The sequence below is a fragment of the Saccostrea cucullata genome, unplaced genomic scaffold (assembly GCF_032062105.1).
Source record: "Saccostrea cucullata isolate Sc308-1 unplaced genomic scaffold, CSIRO_AGI_Scuc_v1 ctg175, whole genome shotgun sequence".
In the NCBI taxonomy this organism is placed as follows: Eukaryota; Metazoa; Mollusca; class Bivalvia; order Ostreida; family Ostreidae; genus Saccostrea; species Saccostrea cuccullata.
In genome coordinates this window covers 441,736-469,720 of record NW_026934326.1, presented here as the reverse complement: position 1 = coordinate 469,720, position 27,985 = coordinate 441,736, and the positions used below count along the sequence as shown (strand labels likewise).

General features: G+C 37.7%; 1 protein-coding gene across 1 annotated transcript in view; it reads right to left on the bottom strand.

Moving 5' to 3' along the window:
* LOC134240515 (laminin subunit alpha-like) overlaps nucleotides 1-27,985 on the bottom strand; it is a 34,912-nt gene extending 6,927 nt beyond the window's left edge. The window contains exons 1-57 of the mRNA XM_062722616.1: nucleotides 27,424-27,985; nucleotides 25,819-26,055; nucleotides 21,335-21,505; nucleotides 20,973-21,186; nucleotides 20,742-20,860; nucleotides 20,379-20,469; nucleotides 20,191-20,287; nucleotides 19,778-19,953; nucleotides 19,517-19,660; nucleotides 19,212-19,349; nucleotides 18,852-18,986; nucleotides 18,595-18,732; nucleotides 18,255-18,431; nucleotides 16,942-17,100; nucleotides 16,726-16,825; nucleotides 16,404-16,560; nucleotides 15,904-16,170; nucleotides 15,600-15,694; nucleotides 15,160-15,328; nucleotides 14,825-14,985; nucleotides 14,580-14,691; nucleotides 14,329-14,411; nucleotides 13,594-13,732; nucleotides 13,188-13,320; nucleotides 12,886-13,031; nucleotides 12,575-12,690; nucleotides 12,094-12,299; nucleotides 11,832-11,965; nucleotides 11,621-11,691; nucleotides 11,354-11,501; nucleotides 10,853-10,993; nucleotides 10,563-10,718; nucleotides 9,664-9,762; nucleotides 9,423-9,506; nucleotides 9,147-9,268; nucleotides 8,471-8,663; nucleotides 8,219-8,332; nucleotides 7,884-8,002; nucleotides 7,603-7,686; nucleotides 6,052-6,263; nucleotides 5,775-5,875; nucleotides 5,480-5,660; nucleotides 5,182-5,319; nucleotides 4,821-4,972; nucleotides 4,487-4,591; nucleotides 4,276-4,387; nucleotides 3,781-3,951; nucleotides 3,274-3,470; nucleotides 2,902-3,018; nucleotides 2,608-2,765; nucleotides 2,325-2,463; nucleotides 1,950-2,043; nucleotides 1,623-1,739; nucleotides 1,064-1,249; nucleotides 700-854; nucleotides 360-530; nucleotides 5-132 (exon numbers count right to left, since the gene is read on the bottom strand). Of these exons, the coding sequence (XP_062578600.1) occupies nucleotides 5-132; nucleotides 360-530; nucleotides 700-854; nucleotides 1,064-1,249; nucleotides 1,623-1,739; nucleotides 1,950-2,043; nucleotides 2,325-2,463; nucleotides 2,608-2,765; nucleotides 2,902-3,018; nucleotides 3,274-3,470; nucleotides 3,781-3,951; nucleotides 4,276-4,387; nucleotides 4,487-4,591; nucleotides 4,821-4,972; nucleotides 5,182-5,319; nucleotides 5,480-5,660; nucleotides 5,775-5,875; nucleotides 6,052-6,263; nucleotides 7,603-7,686; nucleotides 7,884-8,002; nucleotides 8,219-8,332; nucleotides 8,471-8,663; nucleotides 9,147-9,268; nucleotides 9,423-9,506; nucleotides 9,664-9,762; nucleotides 10,563-10,718; nucleotides 10,853-10,993; nucleotides 11,354-11,501; nucleotides 11,621-11,691; nucleotides 11,832-11,965; nucleotides 12,094-12,299; nucleotides 12,575-12,690; nucleotides 12,886-13,031; nucleotides 13,188-13,320; nucleotides 13,594-13,732; nucleotides 14,329-14,411; nucleotides 14,580-14,691; nucleotides 14,825-14,985; nucleotides 15,160-15,328; nucleotides 15,600-15,694; nucleotides 15,904-16,170; nucleotides 16,404-16,560; nucleotides 16,726-16,825; nucleotides 16,942-17,100; nucleotides 18,255-18,431; nucleotides 18,595-18,732; nucleotides 18,852-18,986; nucleotides 19,212-19,349; nucleotides 19,517-19,660; nucleotides 19,778-19,953; nucleotides 20,191-20,287; nucleotides 20,379-20,469; nucleotides 20,742-20,860; nucleotides 20,973-21,186; nucleotides 21,335-21,505; nucleotides 25,819-26,055; nucleotides 27,424-27,798 (8,354 nt within the window). The 5' untranslated portion in view covers nucleotides 27,799-27,985. The remainder of the gene's footprint in view (nucleotides 1-4; nucleotides 133-359; nucleotides 531-699; nucleotides 855-1,063; nucleotides 1,250-1,622; nucleotides 1,740-1,949; nucleotides 2,044-2,324; nucleotides 2,464-2,607; nucleotides 2,766-2,901; nucleotides 3,019-3,273; nucleotides 3,471-3,780; nucleotides 3,952-4,275; nucleotides 4,388-4,486; nucleotides 4,592-4,820; nucleotides 4,973-5,181; nucleotides 5,320-5,479; nucleotides 5,661-5,774; nucleotides 5,876-6,051; nucleotides 6,264-7,602; nucleotides 7,687-7,883; nucleotides 8,003-8,218; nucleotides 8,333-8,470; nucleotides 8,664-9,146; nucleotides 9,269-9,422; nucleotides 9,507-9,663; nucleotides 9,763-10,562; nucleotides 10,719-10,852; nucleotides 10,994-11,353; nucleotides 11,502-11,620; nucleotides 11,692-11,831; nucleotides 11,966-12,093; nucleotides 12,300-12,574; nucleotides 12,691-12,885; nucleotides 13,032-13,187; nucleotides 13,321-13,593; nucleotides 13,733-14,328; nucleotides 14,412-14,579; nucleotides 14,692-14,824; nucleotides 14,986-15,159; nucleotides 15,329-15,599; nucleotides 15,695-15,903; nucleotides 16,171-16,403; nucleotides 16,561-16,725; nucleotides 16,826-16,941; nucleotides 17,101-18,254; nucleotides 18,432-18,594; nucleotides 18,733-18,851; nucleotides 18,987-19,211; nucleotides 19,350-19,516; nucleotides 19,661-19,777; nucleotides 19,954-20,190; nucleotides 20,288-20,378; nucleotides 20,470-20,741; nucleotides 20,861-20,972; nucleotides 21,187-21,334; nucleotides 21,506-25,818; nucleotides 26,056-27,423) is intronic.

Here is a 27,985-nt window from a genome sequence, read left to right as displayed (position 1 = left end):
TCACCTCTTAGCCTTGATGAGATACCAGTTACCGTCTGAGACATCTCGAGTTGAAACAATCTCAGCCGGACCAGATCCTAGGTTATATCTCAGAACTGGATATCCATTCCTCAGCTCCAGGGCCATGTAGTCCTAAAATCACAGTCAGAACTGATTTAAATCATTGCCGATATATAAACCATCAACTGATATAAATCATTGCCGATATATAAACCATCAACTGATACAAATCATCATCGATATATAAACCATCAACTGATGAAATTAACAAATCATCACTGCTTATTCATAAATGTGTAAACAAAGAGCAGTTTACAGCAGAATTATTTTGTATACAATGACAAACATTTCGGACTCACTGGTGTGCCTCGGTTTGGAATCAGGTCGGCCCCTACATAAGCCAGGATAGCTCTCTTCTGTCGCGTCTGTACGTACATTGACAGAGTAGAATAGGAGCCCGCCGAGTCAATGTTGGCAGGGTTACGCAGGGTTGCCGTGGTGTTCCCGAGAAAGTCCAGTCCAACACGGATCTACGCAAAGAAACAGAAACTAGGTATATTTTCATACTGAATAAAAATGTGGTATTACCTACTGCATTTTAATCATTAGATATTACTAAGTGATCAAGGTACTATCTCAAAGCAAAACTTTAACACTAGACGTACAAATTGAAGAACATTACCAGATAAATGTACATACCCTGTTGGCAGCATCCCTAGCGAGCTCTATTCGTTCTTTGAGGAGAGTAAGATTGACAGCTACACCCTGTTGCAAGGCCTGAACAGATTTATTCCTCGTACCAAGCAGGTTAATTTGGGTTATCACCTGGGGTAATTTGTCCCTAACAAAGTCTCCTGTTAAAATTGACATTTAAAATCAATTACAAAACAATCAACATCTAATACTAATGTTAATTCAATGTCCCAACAACAAAGTCTTCTGAAGTTATAAAAATAATTTAAATGTGTTATCATTAACATTTTCTCACATTCTTTTTGTTTTTTTTCTCCTTCATAAATAAATTTGTAGGATAATAAGTTCTGGTCCTAGATACACATCCTACCTTGACTTCTGGCGTCCTTGATGCTCTTGTCTGTCTTGGCTACGGTGTTGGCCAGTCTGTCAATCTTGTTCTTGTCTTCTGGGAGCTTACTCAGAATCGTGCCCACTTTTTCCTGGGCACTCAGAGCCCGCTGCCCAGCTCCTGTTGCCTGGTTACTGGCATCTCTTGTTCGATTTCCAAATTGCCCTTGCAAATACATGTATAAACACTTGTAAAAATGCTGTGGAATCGTTTCAATTTGTAGGGTCAATATTCATAGGCAAGCGAAATTTTCCTGGTTTGTGGGAACATAAAGTTATGATCAACTCATTCGTACAAAAAATTCCATAAAAAATAGGTTGAAGAAGTTCATTGTGGGGACATAAACCTGCCTGTAAGAATTACTCATGAAACCCTTAACATTAGTATCACATTAGATTCATTTAATTTGTAGACAGCTCTTACAAAGATACACATTGTATGAATGTGCCGTCTGTACATATTTGTCATTGCCTACAAGAAGAAAAAAGACCTTTGTGTTTCCACATTAATACCATCACTGATAAGTTCCTGTACTTACTTCTGCTAAAATCCTGGATCCTGATGTTGAGGTCGTTAATCTCGTTACTGAGTCTGTCATTCATTCCCTCCACTTCATCTGTTGACAGTTTAGCATCCTGTAACCTTCCTGCCAGAGCTGGAACAAAAAATCCACTGCTTGTTTAATAGGAAATTGTAACTAAATTTAGCATTACGTTATCCAACAGATGTGGTGCATGTGAGAAGAAATAGACCCGAAAATTCACATCTCTAATAATATAAAACGCAAAAATTGCTCAAGGATTACAAAATTGATGGAAAGTATGCAAATACCACCAAACTGTTTTAATAATCCTTGATCACTTACCCACTTCTGTTGTATCATAGAGAGCTTTGGCAGACTCCAGTAAAGCAATGCTGATATTCTTCGAGTTCTCTGAATTCTCACCAACTCCATTGGACTACAAAAAAATACACTTAATGTCAAAGTCATAACACATAAATTGATCTAGTAGGTTTTTCCCTGACCTTGCTTATAGCTTCATGAAAATGCATTTATTTAGCATGTGTATTTTTTTTCTCCAACATGCTCAGGGCCTCATTGGAAGTTCATTCCCTGGGCTTCATTAGAAAGCATTTATTTGTATTCTAACCTTGACCAGGGATTTATTAAAGGTTATCTATTTCAATTTCAGTCCCAGGACTTCATTAGAGGGTAACTATCTAAAGTTTGTACTCTTACCTTGCCCAGGGCCTTATTGGCGGCGTCTAGGGCCGTACTGGAGGCATTGTTGGCATCATCAATGGCGTCCACAATCTGTTGGAAGGCACTTGCTGCACTCAGTGCATTGGCAGAGGTTTCCCTGGTGTCTGTGTAAATACTGAAATCCAAAAAATGTAGAAATTGTTATACATTATTTAAATATATTGACTGTTCACATTCACAAAGAAAGTAGTAATCAAAACATTTAAAATTCCCTTAGACGAATTTTCCCATCCAAACATACTGATGTCCAATGCCTTACTTTTCTAGGAAGTGGGCTTGATCTGACAGAGCCTGGGCATGTTCCTGACTCTCGTTGACCTTGGTAATGGCTTCCTCAAGGCCATTGCTCAAATTTCCAACAAATTCCCTCATCGTCACCACAGCATTATCAATCTGAGAAGCATGAACCTCTGCCTTCTACAAAACAAGGGTTATTTTTTAATTCTTTATGTCATGTCAAGTATGAAAATGGCTATTAATTTAGTTCACAGAATTGAAAAGGTATCATAAGGCAATTTAGATTTTTGTTCTACAGATTCCACTGGTCACTTACACTGGCCTCCTTCCTAGATTTGTCCAGGGCATTCCTCGCGTCCGCCAGAAGTCCGTCAGACATGGAATGTAAAATTTTGATGTCCTTATTGGACATATCTATGCCTCCCAGTCGAATCTAACGTCATCAATTATTATAATTAATGTAACTTCCAGTAAGTAACCATACCATGCATTTCATTCATATTATTAATATACATGTATAATGTTCAAAAAATTCGTAAACAATGATTATTTATATACATGTATGTAAATATGTGTGCAATTGATATTTTGGCTAAAACCTGCAAAATTTTCAAACTGATTTGAAATATGTAATTTCAAGTTTAACTTAAACAAGTATGATACTAATTGCCCTGTGATATACAGATACCTGTAGTAAGCTGAGAGTTTCCTGGTTGAGTTCTTTGATCAGTTCCTCTGCGGCGTCAGCCTCTCTGTCCGAGTTCTGGGTTTTACTCTGAAGGTCGTACAACCTCATACTAATGTCCTTGACCTCTTTAAGTGTCTCTGCTGTTTCATTGGATTGTCTTTGTCCAGACGCAAACAGGAAACGCATCTTAGCCAGCACTGAAAATAGGTTTCTCACAGGTAAAACATGATTTTAATCAAAAAATATCTTTTTTATCATCATGGAGTACATTAAAATATGCTTATAATGAAACACCTGGAACAATCAATTTTGTTTAATCATACACGTAATTCATCATATACATTGTATGTTAAGTTCACAATATATATAAAGCCACAGGGAATGGAAATCATGTGGCTGTAAGTGTCAATTCAATATAAGCATGTTCATAACAAGTGTGTTTTACTGTATGTTCTACCTACAGAAGGCAAGATAATATTGACCCACTCTATATAAAGATGAACTTACACTCTCTGGCTAAATCTTCCTCTGTATTGCACTCCTCAGTGTTACCGGTAAAATTCCTGGAGTTTATCTTTTCTAGGATTCTCATGGAGTCCTGGATGATGGTTTCAATGTTGGTGACCTTGATTCCTTCAAGGATCTGCCTCAGGATGTTCTGGGCATACTGGACAACATCTAAATAACCATACAAATAAAAACAAATGTTTTACAATGCATGATGGTACAAAAGGTTCAAATAAAACTCAAGCAGTCAGGGAAAGGGTATATTTTCTGCCGTTTAAAAAGTTGAAACATTACAGGATAAGCATGAAAAGTTACAGTGGTGGGATCCAAATAGAACAATTTGGGGTCAAATCAATTCAAAGTAAGACCCAGAACTCCAACAGAGAAGCAAACGCCATAGAACTAATCAAAGAGCTTAATTTGGTTCCCTGCCTCTTTAGGTACAAGCAATGCCACTGAGCCAGAGACTTGATACCTCTGTCTATGAATACTTACCATCTGTCTCCCGTTTGACCTCCGTCGTCTTGGCCTCGATGTCGTTCGCCGCGGAGACAAGCTGCACCGTCTCATCGGTCAGAAACTGTCCCTGTGTTATCAATCTGTCAGACTGAAGGAAAAAACAAAATTATAATACATGAACAAACTGTGCAAATACACATAGCTATAAACTTTTTTGTTACTCCACACAGCCATATTGTGATTTCACCTTGAGCTTTCCATTGTCGGCCAGAGCTTGTATAGCGGTCAGTTCTATGGACAGTGGATCCAAAGAGACGTCCTGTGGTCCTGCTAACAGAGCATCCACCTCGGGCTGTAAAATATATAACATGTGTATCTGAAAATACTGAGTTAATCTACTTATGTTATACTGGATAGCTGATATACAGTGCTTAATCTGAACCCTCAAAAAGAGTCAAATTGCTGGAATCCAATAATTTAAAAGTTAGTGACACTGACATGAAAAAGTTGTTCAATGTCATGAAAAAAAAATTGTTCCCTTTAATTTTTGGGTAGAAGAACACAAGTTTGATGATGTTTACCCTGAGGTTGATGGCTGCCTGGTTGATCTCCTCTAGTCGATTGTTAGCGGTCATCCCTACAGACACGGATTCCAGGGTAGAGGACAGGCCAGTGATATTTCTCTGGAGGGCCTCCACATCATCCAGCAGAATATGAATACAGTTGTCACAGGCTGTAAATACAGCACTCATTAAATTTTTTTTAATCATATACATATATATATATTTTTTAAAATCTTGAAACTCAAGATAGGGGGCAAGGGATACATCATTTTTACAGATTTGTAGATGGGGGGTCTGTGTCAGATGAGATTTTTGTAACTCTTGGGGGGGGGGGGGGGGGGGGGTTACATCCATTTACAGATTCCTGATGTATACTGACCTTGACATCCTTTGTTGGCCACGAGGATATACCTGGGTAAACACCTGTCACACCTATCTCCTGTAACCCCAGGTAAACACTGACATCTACCTGTCACCCTGTCACAGGTAATGGCCCCATCTTCTTCACACTGACAAGCTATCAATATCAAAGGTCAGTCATAAAGAAAGGTGTAGAAATAACATTAATACAAATTTATCTATTTTGAGTGAGGACAATTTTTTTTAACATTGTAAATCACAGGTTGTTTACTAAATGAATGAATTATTCCCAACTAAGTTTATTTTTCAGCCCTTACCCTGGCATCCTGCTGCGGTGTAGTTCCAGTACCCCTCACTACACTGATCACAATACCGCCCATCTGTCCCGGGTTGACATGTGCACTGACCCGTGACGTCATCACACTGAGAGCTCACTGAGGCCGCACCACAGTTACACTCCTGACAGCCAGCACAGCTGTCAAATCCAAACGTGTCAGCCTGTGTAGATAAATACAGAATCTCAGGTGATTATTACACAGGTATCCTTACATACAACACAGATCAGAATTAAAACTGACAACTGATTTCTCCAGTAGAGCCTGAGACACTGACCTTACACCTGTCACAGTCGGGGCCCTCTACATTGGGCAGACATTGACAAGTCCCCGTGTCCCTGTCACACGACGAGGAGCCACACTGATCACAAGTACAAGCTACAACACAAATCACTGAAATCAGTACAAGTTACAAAACAAATCAGTACAAGCTACAAAACAAATCAGTACAAGCTACAACACAAATCAGTACATACTTAATCTACGTAAAAATGGGAACCATAGAAGTGGAATTCATAAACTGTGTGTAACATTTAACTAAGAAGACGCCTGACCTTGACAGTTTTTGAGGTTGACAGCGTCGCCGTGGTACCAGTCCTGGCAGTAGGCACACGCCGGCCCCATGGTGTTGTTTAGACACTTTAGACACTCCCCTGTAGACAGACTACAGGCCTCGGGGTCAGACATGTCAATGTTACCCGAGCACTGGCACGGACGACACACCTCGCCTTCAACGGTCGGGTCACCATAGTAACCAGGGGCACACCTTAATTGTAGGAATTATAAAAAGTTAAAATCAAGGGAGCTGTTTCCAGCATATTCCTCTATTTTTTAACATGGATTTTAAAAGCACATACATGCCAACTTTTGAAAATTCCCATGGGGGATTTAGCGCGTGACGACAATTTTCAAAGATTTAAATTTGCTACATTTTGTCGTGAAATTAAATGATATGAAATGATCTTTTTTTTTAATTTATAATATTAATATCACTTATCAATACAACTTAAGGATTAATTTAACACAAAAAATAATGTTTTAATTTCTTTCCAAAATTGAAATATTTTTTTCTAAAACAGGTGCCTCTCTCACTAAAGAAGGGGTATTTAGTTACATATATAAACAACATTTTTTTCTACCAGGACACATATTTTATTTAGTGAAAAATTGAAAATTGTACAACTTTTAAATCATTTTATTTTTTTTCAAAGGCTAAATAATATATGAGGTTTTGATACTGTAAAGTCCTGTTTCTGGAAACATTTTTGAGATTTTATATTTATATTTCAATTAATTAGAAATTCTAATAAGATATTAAATTTACAGAAATTTATACCACCTATCCAAAAGAGAATTTTTTTTTTTTTTTACGGTCATGAAATTTGTCAGGCTTGATGGTGTCATGTGGGTATTATGCACATACCTAACATATTACTTTTGGGAGAAGGGAGGGGAAAGAAATTCTAATTGATTGTTTCATCTTAATTTTTTCATAATATTTTGACTGGCAAACTTTACAATATTTTTCATGATAGGTAGATAAAATCAGCAGTTATGCTTTGTAGTTTTCTACTTTCATTTTCAAAAAACGATCTCTTTGGATTCCGATTTCATGGTTTGATTTGTATTTTATTGTCTTTAATTTATGTTTTTCATTAAAGAACTAACAATTATCACGGTAATCTATGTGTTTCACCTTGCATACCCCTTAAAACTGTCAAGATAATCCCCAAGCTATAAGCTACTTGTACGTGGACAACTGCGTGTGTTCAAGCGTGAAGTGATTTCCTGTGGCTAATTAACATGATTAACACCTGGTTAAATAAACAGTGAAACTTGCATTGAATAAACAAGTCTGACATTGTTATCCCGATTGTCAAAATTCAGCGGTAGGGAAACTTATAAAATCGGAAATTTTGGTGATTTTTTTTTCAAATCGGGAAATTGGGGCAATTTTTCTCTCACGATCGGGAAAGCGGGATGAAAGGGTAAAATCGGGAGGATCCCGCCTAAATCGGGAAAGTTGGCATGTATGAAAGCAGAATATGATGCATAGCTGTATCTTTTTAATTTTTATAGAATGGTAGACTGAGGAGTTAACTCACTGTTCACAGCGTGAGCCTGTGTAGCCCGGCAGACAGTCACAGGAGTACACCGTGCCCTCATACACATTACAACCAGTGGCAAAGCTGTAAAACATCAAATAAAACATACACATTACAACCAGTGGCAAAGCTGTAAAGTATCATATAAAATAATCTTTAATCACATAATCTTTTTTACTTCTCTAGTTTTAACCTAAAAGACTTATCAAAATTAGGATGGAAACTTCGCTACATAGAAATGAGATTGTGTTGCAGGTCACAATGTGAAGAATGGTACTCACTTGTTGCTCTCGATGGGCATTGGACAGCTACAAATCTGACAACCACCTGTCATAGGATCACCATAGTAACCAGGTAAACATTCTCCACAATGTTTCCCCATTGTATTATCTCGGCAACTCTGCAAAAAAAAACAACAACTTAAGTCTCCAATCCTGTGAATATTTAACTGGAGATCACTATATTTTTGCCCTACCTTATTTTTGTGAGAGAATAGTTACCATGTCTTAGTGAAGTAATTTTTCATTTGTGTGGCTGTGCAAAAATAAAGTTCTTGCTTAAAAAAAGTCATTTACAGTACATGTATCTACATGGTAATCTGGTAATCTAGACAAACCTGACATTCCCCTGTCTCTTTGTCACAAGTGTCTGAGTGACCATTACAATTACACGGAATACACACGCCGAGGTACGGAGTCTTAGAGGAACGGTAGTACCCTGGGGCACAGTCCTACAATGGTACAACACAAAAAATGTCCATAATTTACAATAAATAATGCATGTAATTAACATAATGATAGAAAGATCCTTGAAATTTTAGATTTCACTTATATAAAACATTTTTTTAAAATATTACATCATGTCTTACCTGACAACTGGAGCCTACATATCCCATTGGACACTGACACTGCTCCACGCTGCGGGCCAGGGGGGCCGGCGCAGGAGTGGTTTGATCGCTTCCACCAAAAAAGAATCCAAAAAATCCTCCATCTCCTCCGTCCTCATCCGTCGTCCCTTCCTCCTGTCTCTCCACAGCCTGGTCTAACTGAACGTCCATCAGCCTGTAAATCAAAATCAGGAAACATGACAAGATCTGTTAAAATCATGGAACATATAAGCTATGTACAATTTTAAGGCATGAAATCATTTATTAACATTATAAAACCCTTTTAAAAGAGAACACTCAATTAAAGGCAATACATTTCAAGGAATAAAATGCTTCCAACTTGTAATACTACACCCTTTATAGGGCACTCAGCAGTAGAGTCAGTTCTATTATTTTTGTACAGGGGGTCAGACTTACCTGGCCTACATGGTGGGGGTGAAGTAGTTGTTTGGGGGGGGGGTTTACCTGGCCTCTGTGGTGGGGGTGAAGTAGTTGTTTGAGGGGGTGTTACCTGGCCTCCATGGTGGGGGTGAAGTAGTTGTTTGGGGGGGTCAGACTTACCTGGCCTCCGTGGTGGGAGGGAGTAGTTGTTTGGGGGGGAGAGTTACCTGGCCTCTGTGGTGGGGTTGAAGTAGTTGTTTGGGGGGGGGGGGTTTACCTGGCCTCTGTGGTGGGGGTGAAGTAGTTGGCCCGGATGTGTAGAGCTGTGACATCCACCAGGACCATCATAAAGGTTTCCCTGGATACCCCAAGTCCATCCTCAGCTCGGACAAAGTTATACTGCAAACATAGTATAAATAATATAGTGATATTAAGTTTCTGTGATTTTAAAGACATAAACAGTAAAACTGGGCAACACATACTTACGATAATTAACAGATACACGATCACTTAGTACTCTACCCAGAGAAGCTCAATAGAAGAATAAGCTCACCTCATTAAGTCGGATCTCCACAGGTTTGGTGGTGGTGGCCTCTGGGATGTCAGAGTATCGGTGGTGCAGAGTCATATTCCCTCCCTACAATTACAACCTCACATAATGCTCTACATTCCTTACAAATAAGTTAACAAAAAGAGCTTATCTATCTACAATAGTTCAATAATATCCAGAAAATCATTGAACAGTCATCTTCATTGACTTAAATTTTTTGAGTATATGGTTGTTTTTTTCTTACCTTCAGGATGACGTCTGGTCCACTGGGGAGCCTGGTCTCATTTCCTCTGGGAGTGACATAGTACACCTTAAACTGAAGCTTACCTCCGTACGATTTCACCTGTAAAAGTTGTTACCTGGTGTTCAATACACATAATCACTGAACTTAATTAGTATGGAAATGATCAGGCAAAAAAAACAAGAAGCCCATGGGCCACATCGCTCACCTGAGCACTGTGGCTAGGAAAAGTAGAAATTGGTTTATTATTGAAAAGTTTAAATCCAAAAGTAGTCCCATGACCAATCATGGATTTGCTATTCTTGAGAAGATGATTTTTGAAGAATTTTCCTGTATATTTCTATGTCAAACTTTGGTCTGCCATTTTGGCCCCGCCCTACCCCTGGGGGTCATGATTTGAACAAACTTAAATCTACACTACCCCATGATGCTTCCACTTAAGTTTCAGCTTTCCTGGCACAGTGGTTCTTGAGAAGATGATTTTTAAAACATACCACCAAATTTTTATTAATTCCCAATTATCTCCCCTTGAATGAGGGCATGGCCCTTCATTTGAACAAACTTGAATCCCCTTCACCCAAGGATGCTTTGTGGCAAGTTTGGTTGAAATTGGCCCAGCAGTTCTTGAAAGAAGTCGAAAATGTGAAAAGTTTACAGACAGACAGACGGACAGACAGACGGACGCCGCACAAAATGTGATCAGAAAAGCTCACTTGAGCCTTCGGCTCAGGTGAGCTAAAAAGGAAAGTTAAACTTACACTTAAGTTTCAATCATCCACAATTTCTTTTTTAAACAAATTAAACCATATGGTTTTTGAGATTTTATTTTGCTGACAGATACTTGTATTTACAGTGTCATTAGACAATATACAGAGAACTAGAGCACTGATTTGCCGACTGACCTGATCCCCAAGGTAGGAGTCCGAGGCTATCCAGTACATGGCCTGATTAGGGTCCGTGATTTTGGTGTCCGCCTCCAGGACAGCTATAATTGTCTGGGACTCCCTCAGGGACTCCTCCGCAGTGTTAGTTACATCCCAACCCAGCATGTCTTGGTGCTGCAGAAATATATAATTATCTCGGATATATATCTGACAATTCAATAACAAAATCATTATGAAAAACTTCACCACACTCTTTGTTTAGTGAAAAAAAATCCAGTGGTTTCTTATTTTCTGACTATAACTGATACCTGGGCCCAGACAAATACAGAGCTGTCACAGCGGGTTGTTGTCCCGAAACAGAAACACCTGGTACAGCCTTTAGGGTTCCGTGGATCCAGGTAAAAGCTGCCAGACTCACAACTACTACAATCAGGGGCCGCTACATTCTCCTGCAAATACCAACAAAAAGCTTAAGTAACACAAAAACTCTGATATATGTATGTGTATACAATTCCTATATTCACTTCACATTCTCTGATGATAAAGATTTTTAACCTTTGAGACGTTACTATAAATAACTTGCTGAGATGCATCTCAAGTTCCAAAGAAGTCTGAATGTTGTGTAACTATATATACTGTAGCTCCACTACTTACTTCACATATCTGCTACTGGGTCAATCTAAAGCTAGAGGGGTTATGTTACTATATATAGCTAACCTTGCAGAGACATGCTCCACTGCTTGTGTCACAGATCTGTTCCTGGGTCAAGTGTAGTGTTACTATCTAAAGTGTTACTATATATAGCTTACCTTACAGAGACACGCTCCATTGCTTGTGTCACAGATCTGCTCCTGGGTTCCCTTGCTATCACAGTTACTACATTCAGCACAGTTCGGGAAGGAGTAAAAGCCGGCCAGACAATAATCACACTTACGGCCTCCCACATTGTCCTTACATCTACAAGACAAATCAAAAAACTCCATAGTAACATAGAAAGACAATAATATTGATGAACATGCTCTTAAAACAGGTTGTGAACAAATGAATTGGTGTCTCTGGATGTCGAGGTGACTTACGTGCACTGGCCCGTGGTCTGATCACAGTTCATGTCCTCATTCAGAACTCCCTCAGCATTACACTTACAGTCCTGTCAGCAGCAAATTATCAGCATATTTATAAAAAATGCAAACAAATAGAGGATTTCAAATTTTATGTAAAAATTGAATTTCTATCATAGTTTTTACTCTATAAACCTAATGGTCTTCTTGAAGATTGGTAACAACTTACAGTGCATCCAACTAGAGGATCAAAACCGTAGGTAGCAGGCACACAGGTATTACACCTTTCCCCCATCACTCGAGGGGGGCACATGCAATCTCCAGTCACCGGGTTACACATACCATATGGACAGTTGTTACAAGCTGAAATCAGACATTTATTGCTTATTAAATACTGCATAGATAAAGAATATCATTTAATAAAATCATATGTGTACTTCATATGAAAATCTTCAAGAAATTCTGTCTAAAGAATGAGGAAAACTCCTTACGTTTACAACGTGGGAACCCGTAGTAGCCCTCGCGACATTGTGTACACTTCTGACCAATCACATTGTCCCGACATTGACACTGTCCTCCAAAGTTAGAACACTCGAAGCTTAGCGACCCGTCCGTGTCACAGCCACAAGCCAGTCCACCATTGTTAAAGTCTGTCGTAATCGTGTAGACTCCAGAACGACAGAACTCGGTGTCATTGCTGTAAAATGTACAATGCACATCATGTCATTATCACTACAAACTCCAAAGCATTATCACAAAATTCATAATACATTAGTTGAAAAGGATGACTCACAATTAACTTTGAAATTGATATATTTAATTTTCCAGGGAATACTTTATGATAAAAATACACTTTTGGTTATTATACTTGCTGTATTAATTTCAGGTCAGACTCATATTAAGTAAAATATCTGTGCTATACTGGGATATAAAAACATGGGATCAATCCATATACATTGTATATTTACATACACAAGGACAAATCCTGGCCCGACACACCACTGTAGGAACTTGGCCGAGTTGTCAATGCGCTGCAGGTTCAAATCTGATGGAGAGAACTGCTGTACAGGTACCACCATCAGGTAGTCCTAGAGACAAAAACATAAAGGTAAACACTACCATGAAGAAGTCCTACATAAATATACAGGTAAGATATTACAGGTACCATCAGGTAGTCCTAGAGAAGATGTACAGGTAAGTTATAACGAGCACTATCAAGAAATAGTCCAATATATACAGGTAAGTTATATAACAGGTGCCATAAAAACAATCGGAGAACTGACCAGCAGGACATTTCGACCCATGGTATTGTTGAACAAGATGGAGAAGTTTCCTGGCTGCAGTGAGATGACGTTCCTAACGGTTCCGTCAAACACAATCTGACTACGGCATCCGGACACCGTGGGACAAAACCGCGGCTTGAAGGTTCCTACAATCAACACCTCAAAATAACATCTAAAAACTACCATTGTCAATCACAAACACTCATAAGACTCTTTAAATTTAACAAATCTTTTCAATCTCAAAAGCTTGCCATGAGATTTTCCAATGATAAGAATGATACAGCATCGGCTGCTATCTGTACCTGAGATTGGAGGGAACCCGTCTGTCTGCAAGGTCACAGGAAGGTCAGCCCCTGCCTCTGATGGCATGTAAAAGTGAACAAAGATCACATACTGCCCTGGGTGTCTGATGATTCCATTCAGCTCCACAATTCTCTACCAAAATAATCACACAACTCTCACCACATAATCCCATAAGTAATTTCACAAAAAAGTAATAACAGTCAATTCATTGTCATTAAAAATAACGTAAATCTTTTAAGACTTCTTTGACTATTGATGACCAGTCAGTATCTTCTCAAAGAAAATTGAAACTATTTATGTGACAGACTTGAGCTTTATGTAACACAAATTACATCGCTGTTATTGAGCTTTACGTAACACAAATTACATCGCTGTTGTTGAGTTCTATTTATGTGAGAGACTTACATTGGTGTTGTTGAGTTCTATGAGTCCAGTATCAGTAATGTAGTTAGGTAATGTGGTGGCGACCAAATTATCATTTGGAGGATCTTCAAAGTCCAGTCTAACTCCACCAGAAGGAATTGTGTATCCAGAGGTCACACATCTACATAAATGTACATGTAGTTAATGTTTTATTGCTCACTAACCCATCATCCATGAAGTAAGTAACAAAGACTTGTCACTTAAACTTAAATATTTCGGTTAATTATTACGGTAATACATTGTATGTAAATTCTACTGAACCTAATTTTAAATTAATATACCGATATTCCACAAAGAGCCAAAGCTGAGTCCAGTTTTATTAGTTTTTCTTTTACTATGTTCATTAATAATTTTTTTTTAATAACACTAGTACTTGATGATAAACTTGTCCAGTATTGTCAGGATGTCTAGATTAAGGTACACTGATACTCTGATAAGAGAGATAACTCTTAATGACACAAATGTCTATTATTCCCTTATAAATTTCTCAAGTTGAAGTGCCTTTTTTGTCAAATTTTGCCCCGCAAGCCATGCTATAAATGTTTGTATTTTATTCAGCATATACATTTCCCTTGGAAAATCATAAAAGCTAAAGAAAAATTTTATATGAGTGAGCAGAGGGTTTATGAACCTTAAGTTCAGTTTTCTATATACATGTACAGTGTATAAGAATATAGGTATGTACTGTGGATATAGACAAGTTGCCTGTATACTTACATTCCATTAATGCGGATACAGATGATGCTGGGTCGGATGTATCCTAGCGACCACTCATCATAAGGAATGGCAACCACAGAACCCTACAGGCAGAGGAACAATCATCACATGAGGTTATAAAACATAAAATCATACAAAGAGAGAGGAAATACATGTATGTGTCACTTGTTCACAAAAGTCACAGAAAGATATTTCTCATGGTTAAATTCATAAAAATCAAAGAAGAACCTAAAGTACAATATAAAACTTACAATGGCGACATCAATGTTTTCATCGCCGGTGACCTGGATTTGTACGACGTCATTAACACTTATAACTGAGGGCATGTCATCAATATTCTTCATCACCTGTCTACACAGCACACTGTAACAAAAAAAAATTTAAATTAGTGAATGTTCAACAGCTTAATTCCTAATAAACAAAGAACTCTCATGGAAATACAATGTAGGTAGCATTATCAGCTGTTTTTAATGGACAGTGTTATAATTCGTTTTACCTGTATTTACAGCTGTACAAGAGAACAGTTCCAGTGGTGGTCGTTCCATCAACATTAGCAATAACGTCTAACTCCTGTGTTCTGTTGGACAGGGCAAAGTAATTAAACACGAGCACGTAATCCCCAGGGCGGGGCACGGTCAGGTTCAGGTTCAACTCCCTCTGTAAAAACAGGAATTTTCAATGTAAAATGCTGTTTAATCATGTACTGTCATATAAACTTGAGCAATAAATAGGTCTTCTATGATTCCTCAAGTTTGGATAGCATGACTTTCTGTCATTTTGAAGTTTCAGTGATAAAATCAAATGCCTCGTTGGATACTGTGTTGTTTTTACCTGAGTGTTGTCGAGCTGGGCCAGGGTGGGGATTCCTAACTCGTCCAGAATGATCTGGTTGGGGAAAACCTGAGTAGGGAAGCGACTGCCATTACGATCTATCACAAATCCATTACCTCCAATCACACTCGGGAACTTCTCTAGGTTAGGGTAATCATACACTACACACCTGTAAACAGTAGTGAGTCATATTAGTTTATACAATCTCAGAAAATAAGCCATGTTAGTCCAAAACATCTTCAAATATTTCATACTTGTGTACACATGCTATTTTGATAAAACAACAATTCAGAGCACCTGAAACTGAAGTCAAAGGAAAATATAACTTTTCTTCGGTCTCATTACATGTGATGATGACATTTTTCTTTTTTAAAGACCTATTTCACTTTTTTGTGTATAAAAATACACATGTATAAGTTTTGAATCAATCTGAAACTTACGGTCCCTGATCCCCGGGGATACTACAGGGGCGGGTCACTTTCTCTTGTAAAACTGTGGCTTCATAGTACGCATCTGGTACCAGCACCATGTAGTCCTATAAACAATGAGATCAAAATATAAAGTATTATAGTATTAACAAAAATTTACTTTACATATCCCATATCATTTCTAGATCAGTTACAACACAGATTTATTTAAAATTTGACCTGCCTTTCCTGTAAATGTAGCCTCTCAGTAAAAAGAATGTACAACCTTATTCCATAAACATAATTACCCATCTGACAGACACGATAGCCAACTTACCAGGAGCAGGATGTCGGGAGAACTGATGGATACTTTCCAGCGACCGGGATTGAGGACAAACTCGTAGTCCCGCCCACTCCCCACCGTGACAAACATCGGATCTGTGGCCACCTGGAAGAAGACCTCGCTGTTCTGAGTCACGTCCGTCGGGTTCTGGGGTTTTAACATCACCTGTCCACGCAGCACCTTGTCGTTAACGTTCACGTAGCGGAGGATCAGGCGGTACAAACTCGGCTTCTTTATTTGAATGTCCATTTCCACTTCAGGCTAAGAAAGATAGTACAACTGAAGTGTTTTTATCACAAATTAAGCATAACTTCTACAATACATTCTGAGTTAAAGAATCCATGCTTCTTTCTATATTTTGATGATAAAATTATTCTGAGTCTGCATCCAATCTCCTTGTGTTGACTCATATTAAGTTTTATATCTACTGACAAAAGAAACAATGCTTTTTTATCTACCTACATGTATATTACGTGTGTAAATCTTGTACTGACCTGGATAGCTGTGAGAATTGCGTATCCTCTCCAGGAGAAGTTTGGGAAATAAGTCTCATCAAAACCATATCTGATTCTGGAACCCTCAGGAGTCATTCCATCCTCGATCTCATACTTAAACTGCTGGAGGGTGGGGTAAAAGTGGTTCTTCTCAGGTCTGAATAAAATAGGACCAAAAATGCCAACTACCTCATAACTCTGCTCCATAGAAATTATGCAAACTTTACATTTGAATGTATATGCTAAACTTTGCAAAGTAGTAATTGCCAAATGTTTCTACTTGATAAGGATACTTCTCAAAGCCTAGACAGCCTAGACTTACATGTCACATCTGCGTCCCCCGACTCGTGGTTTACAAGGACACTGTCCTGTTCTCTGCTCACACCTCAAATTGATGGATCCACCACTGTCACAGTCACACTCTAAAATATTTAATGATACAATTCATTTACAAAATTAAAGTAATAAATTCAGCTTTCTTACAAATGGGCATTAATGACTGGGGAAGGAGACTAATAATTTTGCTAAGTTTGCCTACCTGTGCAGCCAAATGGATTGGCGTCTGACAGTCCAAAGAATCCACTGGCACACGTGTCACATCGTCGTCCAACCACGTCCAGTTTACAGGTACACTGACCAGTACCTGAGTGACACATGTTTAGACCTGCCACTGTACCCGGAGCATAACAGGAGCATTCTGTAGTATTAATAGCCATTCTCTGTAACCACTGAGTCACCGATGAAACACATGTTTAGACCTGCCACTGTACCCGGAGCATAACAGGAGCATTCTGTAGAGAAATGACAGACACATATTAACTGCCACTGTATCCAGAGCATATCAGGAGCATTATAAAGGGGGATAATAGAGACATATGTAGACCTGCCACTGTACCCGGAGCATAACAGGAGCATTCTGTAGAGAAATGACAGACACATATTAACTGCCACTGTATCCAGAGCATATCAGGAGCATTATAAAGGGGGATAATAGAGACATATGTAGACCTGTCACTGTACCCAGAGCATATCAGGAGATAACAGACACATGTTTAGACCTGCCACTGTAACCAGAGCATAACAGGAGCATTATAAATGGGAGATAACAGACACATATTAACTGCCACTGTAACCAGAGCATAACAGGAGCATTATAAATGGGAGATAACAGACACATATTAACTGCCACTGTAACCAGAGCATAACAGGAGCATTAACGCTGCTTATATGGGCAGATTTTTAATTACCAAGCTTATTTTTACTTTCTACTTCCTACAAATTGATGAACATAGCGTAAATGGGAGATAACAGACACATATTAACTGCCACTGTAACCAGAGCATAACAGGAGCATTATAAATGGGAGATAACAGACACATGTTTAGACCTGCCACTGTAACCAGAGCATAACAGGAGCATTATAAATGGGAGATAATAGACACATGTTTAGACCTGCCACTGTAACCAGAGCATAACAGGAGCATTATAAATGGGAGATAATAGACACATGTTTAGACCTGCCACTGTAACCAGAGCATAACAGGAGCATTATAAATGGGAGATAACAGACACACGTTAAGACCTGCCACTGTAACCAGAGCATAACAGGAGCATTATAAATGGGAGATAATAGACACATGTTTAGACCTGCCACTGTAACCAGAGCATAACAGGAGCATTATAAATGGGAGATAATAGACACATGTTTAGACCTGCCACTGTAACCAGAGCATAACAGGAGCATTATAAATGGGAGATAACATAGACAAAGTTCTTCCATGCAAAAAAATGCTGAAAACAAAATATGTTACCATCACATCCTAGAGGGTTGTTTCTATGTAATAATCTTACCATCACATCCCAGAGGATTGTTTCTGTCCAGGTTGTAATATCCCGGCATACACTGGTCACATATCCTCCCCATCACGCGTTCCTTACACTCACACAGCTGACCTTTGATGACCTCTCCACACCCTCCCAGGGGGTACCCAGGGATCTGCTTAGCCCCCGCAGGATTACAGTTACACTCTGCAAAAACAAAACATTGCATCTGGATCCGTAGTGAACAAAATCAATTATACCTTCATGAGATCTTAACCTTTGTATAAAGCCACATGCTCACCATAAAACGTATATGAAGATACCCATAATGTTACAAGTATCTTCTTAAAACAATAACATTTTTTTTTACCTTCACACATGGGGTAATTGTAGAAGCCCTCCTTACACTTGCTGCAGCTCAAACCGTCAAATGTGGCCCGACACTCACACTGACCAGTCAGCTGTTCACAAGTCTCACCAAATGAACCATAACGGTCACAGTTACAGGCTGGAAAAAAACATTAACCAAATAAGTACTTTGGAATTAAAATACAATAAATCAAAACTTGAAATTAATTTCATCTAAGTACAGCTTCATGCTCTATTAAATTGATATCAGATACATACGTGAACAGTCGGGGTATCTGAAGAAGCCAGGGTGACACCGGCTGCACGTCCGTCCTCCAAAGTTGGCGCGACACGGACACTGTCCATCAGCACGACACACTTTCTCTATAGAGCCCGGCTCAGCACACTGACACTCTACGATATAAATAGGTCAGATATGTAAACAAAGCAGTGACACTGTCTACATAGTAGCTTTGTTTTACATTCCACCTGGATTTTCTAAATCTTACTTTACTTTTTTGTGATTATAATTAATATGAATGGTATCAAAATAAAATCAACAGCTAGATTCACAAAACATCAATTATCACATTATTTAACTTCACTTTAAACAACATTTGACCTTGTAATAAGACTGACCTTGACAAGTGGGGTAGTTGTAATATCCGGGGGCACAGCGATCACAGCGAGGGTACTGGAAGCTCTCCTTACACAAACATTGACCGGTCTCTTTATCACAGATCTCCTCAGAGGTTCCCGAGGGGTCACAGTCACACACTACAAATACACAGAAACCTCAATGCAGCAGATATACATGTATAGTCAGACAAACCTATACTCCAATGCATCTAACAATTTCTTACTTACATGTTTAAATGTTTATGACAAAGAAAATTCTCAATAAAAAATAAATCAATGTCATCATAAAACTTTATGATCTTTACCAGTGCATGCTGGGTAATTGTAGTAGCCATGGGCACACTGGTTGCACTCCTTGCCGGCGAAGTTAGATTGACAGGTACATTGCCCAGTCTCCACATCACAGTTATTGTCAATGGAGCCTCCATTGGTCGTATCACACTGACAGGCTAAAAATGGAGGAAAATGTACTCAAAGTCAGCTGAGAGTCAATGTTCTCATCAGTTAAAAAATTCAGATTAGTAACTAGTCTATCAATCTTGGATAATGACAGGAAGTAAACTTACGAGTGCATTCTGGGAAGTTGTAGTATCCAGAGGCACACATGTCACAGCGGTTTCCAGCATAATTCTCCTTACAAGGACAAGGGAGGCCATCCACGGAGCAGACAGCGCCCTCTGTACCGTTCATGTGACACTGACAGGGGACACAAGTGGGGTAGCCCTCATACCCAGGGGCACATCTAGATTAAAGTATACAAGTAAGTATGTTTACCTTGTACTAAAACATACATGTTAAGCATAATCCTAAAAGCTTACTTCCTTTGAATTATTTTGTTCTTATGTAAAGACAAATATACCTGTGTGACAGATGTCAATTTTATTCAATGGTTAATTATTCAACTTCAGCTTATCTCTCCTTTAACATGCCGATTTATTTTACATACTGACAGCACAGTAATTGAAATGTCGTCACTAACCTGTCACAATTGAGGCCGGTGTACTCCACTCGACAAAGACATCGCCCTGACCCCTCCTCACACTCACCAGTGGACACATTCAGGTCACATTGACAGGCTGAAGGTTAAAGGTGAAAGAGGTCATCATTACACATCTACTAACAACCACTGATGTATGAAAGCATTATGACATTTGTCTTAACACTTACGTCTACAAGCATTAGTGTCATTCTTTGCCACACCATAAGGTCTGTAGTAGCCAGCTACACATTTATCACAGTTCACACCGTATGTATTATGCTGTAAATAAAAGATCAGATCATCAAACCAACATTTTGACTCATCTAATTCTTTTTCAATAGAGCTGTTTTTATTAATTTCACAACTTGGTCTGTAAACAGAATTCAAACTAACATGTTGCCTTAAATACAACAAAAGTTGAGTTTTTTTCAAATAACTTCAAAATCTTTCATTAAGATTTCATATTCAATAGAATATGGTAAATTAACATTTAAAAAAATTTAATGAATGGTTATTAACAAAAATAACAAGCAATGGAAATGTCCGCTGACCTGACAGTTCTGACAGACTCCGCCTCCCTCGTAGTTACCGTACGTGTCAACACTAAGACCGAGGCGATCTACTTCCTCGTCGTACACACACTCCGTAGAATGGCCGTAACACTGGCAACCTGGACAACAAAAATGACAACAATTCAAAACAATTTAAATTTTTCACAATTTAAGCATTATTTCAGAAACTATTGTGTTATTGCTACTCATGAAAGGTATGAAATGTCTTACGTTCACACATGAAGATTTTGTCAGCCCGGGCAGGTTTCCATTTCTTCTGTACAAACCCAGGGCAGCAGGAGTCGCACTGGTTTCCGCACGTATTGTGCTGGCAGGCACACACCAGTAGGTTAGGGTTGCTGGAGTCACTCCTATCACACGTGTTGGCATGGCCATTACACACACATCTACCCCCGATGGAAATATCCTTTATGCTGTAGAAATACTGAAAAAAAAACAGAAAGCCTCACTCACATTTTCCTGCATTTCAGTGTATCTTATTTCTGTAAAACATGTATTGATAAAGTCTTCAATCTCTTAAGTAAATTTTTCCATGGACTTTGACAAGTACAGAATTTTGTATGGTTTATTACCCTGCGAGTGACGGTGGGGTCCTGTCTAGCTACAGCCATTAAATGCCCCAGTAATGTCTTAGTCCTCAGCAGCTTGAGTCGGACGTTGGTCGCTTTCGTCCATTGTTGTAGCTGGTTGGCGTAGGTGAAGTTCTGGGCATTAGGGCGGTTGTTTATAAGGGACACCACAATCTGTAGACAAATAAAACACAGGTTTACCACATAGCTTATATTTTTCTATGTGCGTAAGCCTATTGTTGTATAATTACGAATCATAACAAGAATATACTGGCTCCTCAGCAACACTGTCCCTGTTTTAAGACAGGTTGAACTTAAAATTGTGGTCTCAGAAAAATGTTTTCTGAAAGAACACATAGGTTAAAGATCCCTTGCTGTATACTCCTTAGGGTAAATATTTAAGGAAATGAATCTTAGTTTTTGTTGGAGATTGAAAATCTTGGCTTGCCATAGATATGATGAAGTACATGTACAACTCTTTTTCAAAGCTTGTAACTCATCCTTTTTCAAAGCTGATGGACAAAATTCATTATTATTCCAAATCTGACACTGTGATAGTAATTAAGGGGGCCGACTACAGTTTCCATTGCGCAATATTTCGCGCATCATAGTAAAATGAAGCATATTTACTGTTTTAATGCAACTTTTTTCGCTTAATTATTAAAATCAAACAAAATTAAGAAACGATAGGTATAAAAATGTAGTTACAATTTGATATAACTGATTTTTTAAACCGATTTTGCAATTGATAAGTATGTTGACGTCGTTGCAGTGTGTTTTTGAGGTTATGATTATCTGTAGCTCTTAAAGAAAGGGGTAATAAAAATATTATTAAAGAAAAAGTAATAAACATACGCTCTTGAAATTTAAAACAAAGAAATTTGAGAATATCTCCAATATTTTTATTATGTTTTCATGGGAATCCATTGTGTACGTCATATTTTGTAATACTCTATAAAAATAGTAAAATTTGCTATTTTTTTGCATTTTGAGATGCCCCCTCTGATAACAAGAAGGTAGAATTTTGTGTTTCTTACATATATGGTATAATATAGTATTACCCATCAAATATTATAGATTGAACAAAATGTCTATTGTAGTATTCGTATAATTTGCTTTAAAGTGCTAAAAATTGGCATTTTCCTATATAATCCTATAGTAAATGTACCTGTATTTTGAGAGGGCCCCTCAAAAATACCTGGACGGTAGATTTCCCCCAAACTTTGCATGTACACTGAAGTTAATGTAAGTTATAAATGGTATAAAAATGAAGAGTTTCGCTATTGTAGTTTTCACACAATAAAACTATAGTCGGCCCCCTTAAACATGATTTCATCGCAGGCTGCAGCACAGCATTTCATTTCTGGAATTTTGCAAAAAATCATACTACCTGAAAAATGTTGGAGATGTAAATTTTAAAATGTCGGAAATAAAAAATTTCAAAAAATTCTTGAAATGAAATGCAGTCTATAACATAGATAGTACAATGGATAAGAAACCAGTGTAGCATTGACTGCTAAATCTGGTGCTTTTTTAAAAACATTGAGGATATATATATATAATATAGTGAATCAATTGTAGCAGAAATTGATATGCACATTCTAACCAGCTTTCAGAAAGAAATAAACTTCTTCAACTAATGTTTTTTCAACCATACATTTTTTTTCTGAGAATGAATGATTATATCAAAAGAATCTATTTTTTTAATCAGAGATTATTACATCATGAGCAGCTGCAGACAGACTACTAAATCACAGTAGATACGTACATTAAAGTCTTATCAGTACTAACACCTCTCTGTAAGAGGATTACCAAACCGGTAGTCTCCAACTCCCCCTCTTATCACACACCCTCCCTAAGCTAGAATGTGCTCAAATACTACATTACACAACATGTAAACATGTGAGAACCAATTCTGAACCATGTTAAATTCAACAAAAATTTGTCTGCTTTATAACCATGATAACTTAAAAGTAACATTTAACTTAAATCAGCTCAATAGTTCAAATAATCACTTTAAGCATAGAGACTCATGAGATACCTGATTTTATACATGATACATAAAAGAAAGACATTTTATTATTTATATTTAATATTATTTATGTTTATATAAAAAATTTACTTAAGTAGGATGAAGTACATTAACATGATTAAGTTAATGTCAACTTAAAATTAAAAAATCCTAAGAGAAAAAATTATATGCTCGATGTTAAAATTAATGATGCTTCTCTGTCCTTCTTGATATATTTACAACTTTGTCATTTGTTTAATTTATTTTCTGTCTGAATTGTACATGTACCTGTATTATCACTTTGTATAAAATGTATAATACATTACTGAAAAAGCAGTACCAGGAGTATTTTGTTTGTGGTGAATAAATCAGAGTTTTCAAAAAGATGAACAGAAACATGTGGTACTTTCTCTAAAATAGAAGTGATTTTGATGGTGAATGTTATTGATCTTTTTCCCTCTGATATTTGGGTCGTACAACCCTGATTTCAGCTAGGTAATAGTTCCAGGTACTGAAAGATTTTTAAGGCCCTCATCAGGGTTCGACATTAACGTTAGTCCATTAGTCTCAGACTAATACATTTTCATTCGGACTAATAAAAATTGTAGCTAATTAGTACGAACAGACTAATAAAGTTTTCTTGGGAAAAAAAAAGAATTTACCGATGTTCAAATTTTTTGACAACTTTCACTGGAAAAACCAATTATGGCAATATTTTTTAGCTTTCTAGCTTCTTGGCGGGAAGCTAGGTAATTTGAGTCAATTCAGCGCTTAATATTAGGTCTCACTGGTATGAAATTAAACATTTTAGTGATCATGATTTAGTATGACACATAAATAGAGATGTCGGATGTTTAGATGATGTGTAATCATGTATAGAGAAAAACGAATGAGATTGGGAATACGATCGTAGTTCCTGATTGCGCGATATCAACGAATTCTTGGTATAAAACATTTCATGTAAATGCTTTGTTTTAATTTCAAAAATGTATAAAAAGTACATTGCAACATTAATTCTATTTATTTTTATTTTTGACGGACTAATAAAATTGCCCGCGGACTAGTAAAAGTAAAGAAGCACTAGTCTGGCTGGACCAAAGCCTAAAAATGTTAGTGTCGAACCCTGCTGATAATACAAACTTGTCATTTACATAAAAGTACAAACACAGCCTCAGAAAGTGTAAATATCTCAATTTGCATAATAAATGGACCCTAATAAATTGAAACATATTTGGGGGGTCATATTAATGATAGAGAAAAGTAATTTGTAATTTAAAGAAATTACATGTATCTACATAAAATATAAAGTAACTGCCATTAAATGAATTACACTTATGAATAAGAATCATTATTTCATTGATTGGAATTTAATTGAAGGTAAAACTAAATTGTAATTTATTATTTGGAGATGTAATTGACTATATCCCTGTAGTTAACACAGATGATAAATGGGAAAATTAAATTCTTTATCTGGGGATCTTCAATTGGGATCAAGTTGGGATCAAGCACTTCTGCCTTATCTCCCAATCACACAAAATGGCTTACGACTCAGTTACATATACAGTACAGAGACTATAATCAAGTCTACCGCTTTAACTGTTAAAGGATCCTTATTTATCAATCAATGCTTTGTCCTCAACTTCATTGGAGCTTTAATGTCAAATTCCTCCCAGCTATTTAGGAAAGTATTTAAATTCTACTGCATTGTTAGGGAGGTGATACACAGAAGGGTGATATTTAAGACGCGTACCCTTCACTGATTCAGACATAAGTAGCTCACACTGGAAGGTCATGATGTGTGGTTAATAATTAAGCTGTATATGTAGACTGGTCTCAGTGACACACAGACCCCGGTCAGTTAACTGGTCTGTAACTACTGCACCAGGTGACCAGGGGTACAGCGTCCCCATTCAGCTGACTGACACACACAACCAGGGCATTGTGTAGTACAAGATGTTGAAGAAGTGGCTGGAATGTTTTACACGAATGAATCTGACACACAGCTGTTCTGTATAATCTCTGGCATTTCTTACTTATCATAACACAAGGCCCCTCTCTATTTACCACACTTCTCAAGGAAAATAAGTCTCGACTTAATCATACATTTTCCACACACTGTGAACACAGCTGTGAAAGTTTGTAGGACAAGCTGTAGCATTTATTGTGTGAAAATAGGAAGTTTTATCGGGGCTTTTTACTGAGCTTGAATAACCGTGAACACCCCCCCCCCCCAATCATCCTCCCACATTCTTATATTTGATTTTTTTTATACATCATTTTTTTCACAAAAAGTGAATAGGATTGGGCAGCAAGCAAAGCCTATTACACTGTGTATAGCCCTCTACCATTGTAATATTATCAAAATCATTTGTCTGAAGTGGCCAGATAAGGGATTTTGGCTTGATAACAACTTGTGAACCTTATTCCAAACAATATCTTTTTAAATAAGCAAAAATAAAACTCCCTCAGCAGTTACCTCTCCATTTTCCAGAGGAACGATCTTGGAGAATTCCGTGGAGCAGATGACAGCATCATCAGAATAGATTTCTTGGTCAGCAGGTACTCCGAAAAACTTCATACAGTCACTGGGTGTGTCCGCAAAATACTGCCAGGCTCGCCAGGACTGGCCAAAGTCTGTAGACCTCTCCAGAGCCCACACCCCCGGGCGGGGGGAGTTAGCCATCTTAATGAACACATAGGCAACATGGAATTCCTGAAAATATGTACAGATTATGTCAAACTCAAATCTTGATACAATCTGCAATAATCATGATAACAGTTAAAACTGGACCCGTTAAAACTCATATAATTGTAGGAATACAGTGCTTTTTAATTTTGAACATTCACAAGTAATGAATACAATTATGTTGATCATACAGACTTGCCTATTTTCTCTGCCTTTGCCTATATTAATAGTTACAATATCTCCTTACATATTTATTATGTATATATTCAAGTGTTGCATCAAATTCATAGTGTGCATTATGCAGAACCTTGCAATAAGGATAAAGTAGTTTGCATTATTTCAAATTATTAAGAACAGCTAGGCTTTGGGAGCAACTCTCTGCTCAGATAACAAATGTTGTAGATTGTATTCCTCACAGCTAGGCCTTGAAATTGACAAGTGGTTATTTTCAAAGTGGAAATGACTTTCATTAATCCCTCTATATAATTTTATATAAATGTCTGGAAAACAATTCTTATAAACATTAAATAGAATTTTGATACAACTATACCTAACAATTTTTAAAGAAGGTTGTATCAGCAGATGCTTGTAGGTTAATTGGCATTTTTTTAAGAGTATCATTATAACAATTCATTTAATGAAGCATTTTATCAAAAATATAATGTCATAATATGCCGTAAATCTGAAGAATTCTCTTCATTTTCTAGTTCATTGTACATGTAGGTTGTAATGTAAGATGCCACATAAAATTCCATCTATTTGAACAATGGACTACCGTGTAATCCCTTTAAACATACTGTGACATTTCACAAAGTTAAACAAACACATACTTCAGACTTGAGGGCCATTTAATTCTCAAACAAGGACTTCTTATGTAAGATTTTATTTATATTTCAATCAATGAATAGATAATCACACATCAAAGGAAAACAAATCATAAACCCATTTTACAGTGGGATAATGTGTGGGGTCAGTGTTAATTACATTAACTCAAGTGAGACCCCCACGGTGTGACATTTAGGACTGAGAGGTGTTCATTTCACACTTTGAGTTTGTGGTGAGACTAGGTGAACCTGAGTACAATTGTCAGTAATGAGTGGTTATACAAGGCTCATATAGAGTCACTCTTGTCAGTATTAGCCGAGAGCTTGTATACATACTAATCTATCCCACTGATAACACGGCTTCTGCCAAAACCACCTTATCTCTGGTTGTCAAGGTAACAGATTTAGCAGAGCTGCCAGATCGCTACAGCGCCTGAAGCGATGTTATCAAAGACTTTTACATCCATGCACTTGTTCACTAAAACTTGACCTAATTCAGCATTTTTAAAAAATAAAAAAAAATAATTAATAAAAAAATAAATACGTTGCATAATGTACAAAGGCTTATTACCTGTCCTAGGTCGATAGTGAGGTTGACTTGGTTATATTCCATCCCCCGGGACAGAGGCGGGCTCTGCCACCATCGCTCCGTCCCGTCGATAGCATACTCCGGGGGGTGGCGATGCTCGCGGATGCTGGGGTCACACACGTCACAATACTGTCCCTGGATTATTTCCCTGTAAGGGTCAGCGAACCCATTTTCTGAGCTGGCCCCTGTCAGACGACAGTACAACTCCTGTCCCTCCTCCCCACACGTTGAACTGGCATATATCCTCCTTTCCTGGGCGAGGTTAAAGTAGGGAGGGGTTAAAACTTCCCCTTTTGTAATTTTTTGATAAAATAATAAAATCGGCACAACCAGGAGATACGCTCTCCCTGCCGCCATTTTTCGCAAACTAATCAGTTTCACAGACTGGGCAAACACTTATCTTGCAGACTAATGGGGTATCCCATTCTATTAATAGGTAGCGCCAAATTCACTCCCCCAGTCACGCGGAACGACCTAAGTGGAACATTCCATTCAGTTTGAACGTGCACAAAGTGGGGTGTATGCTAATGTCAAACACTAATGC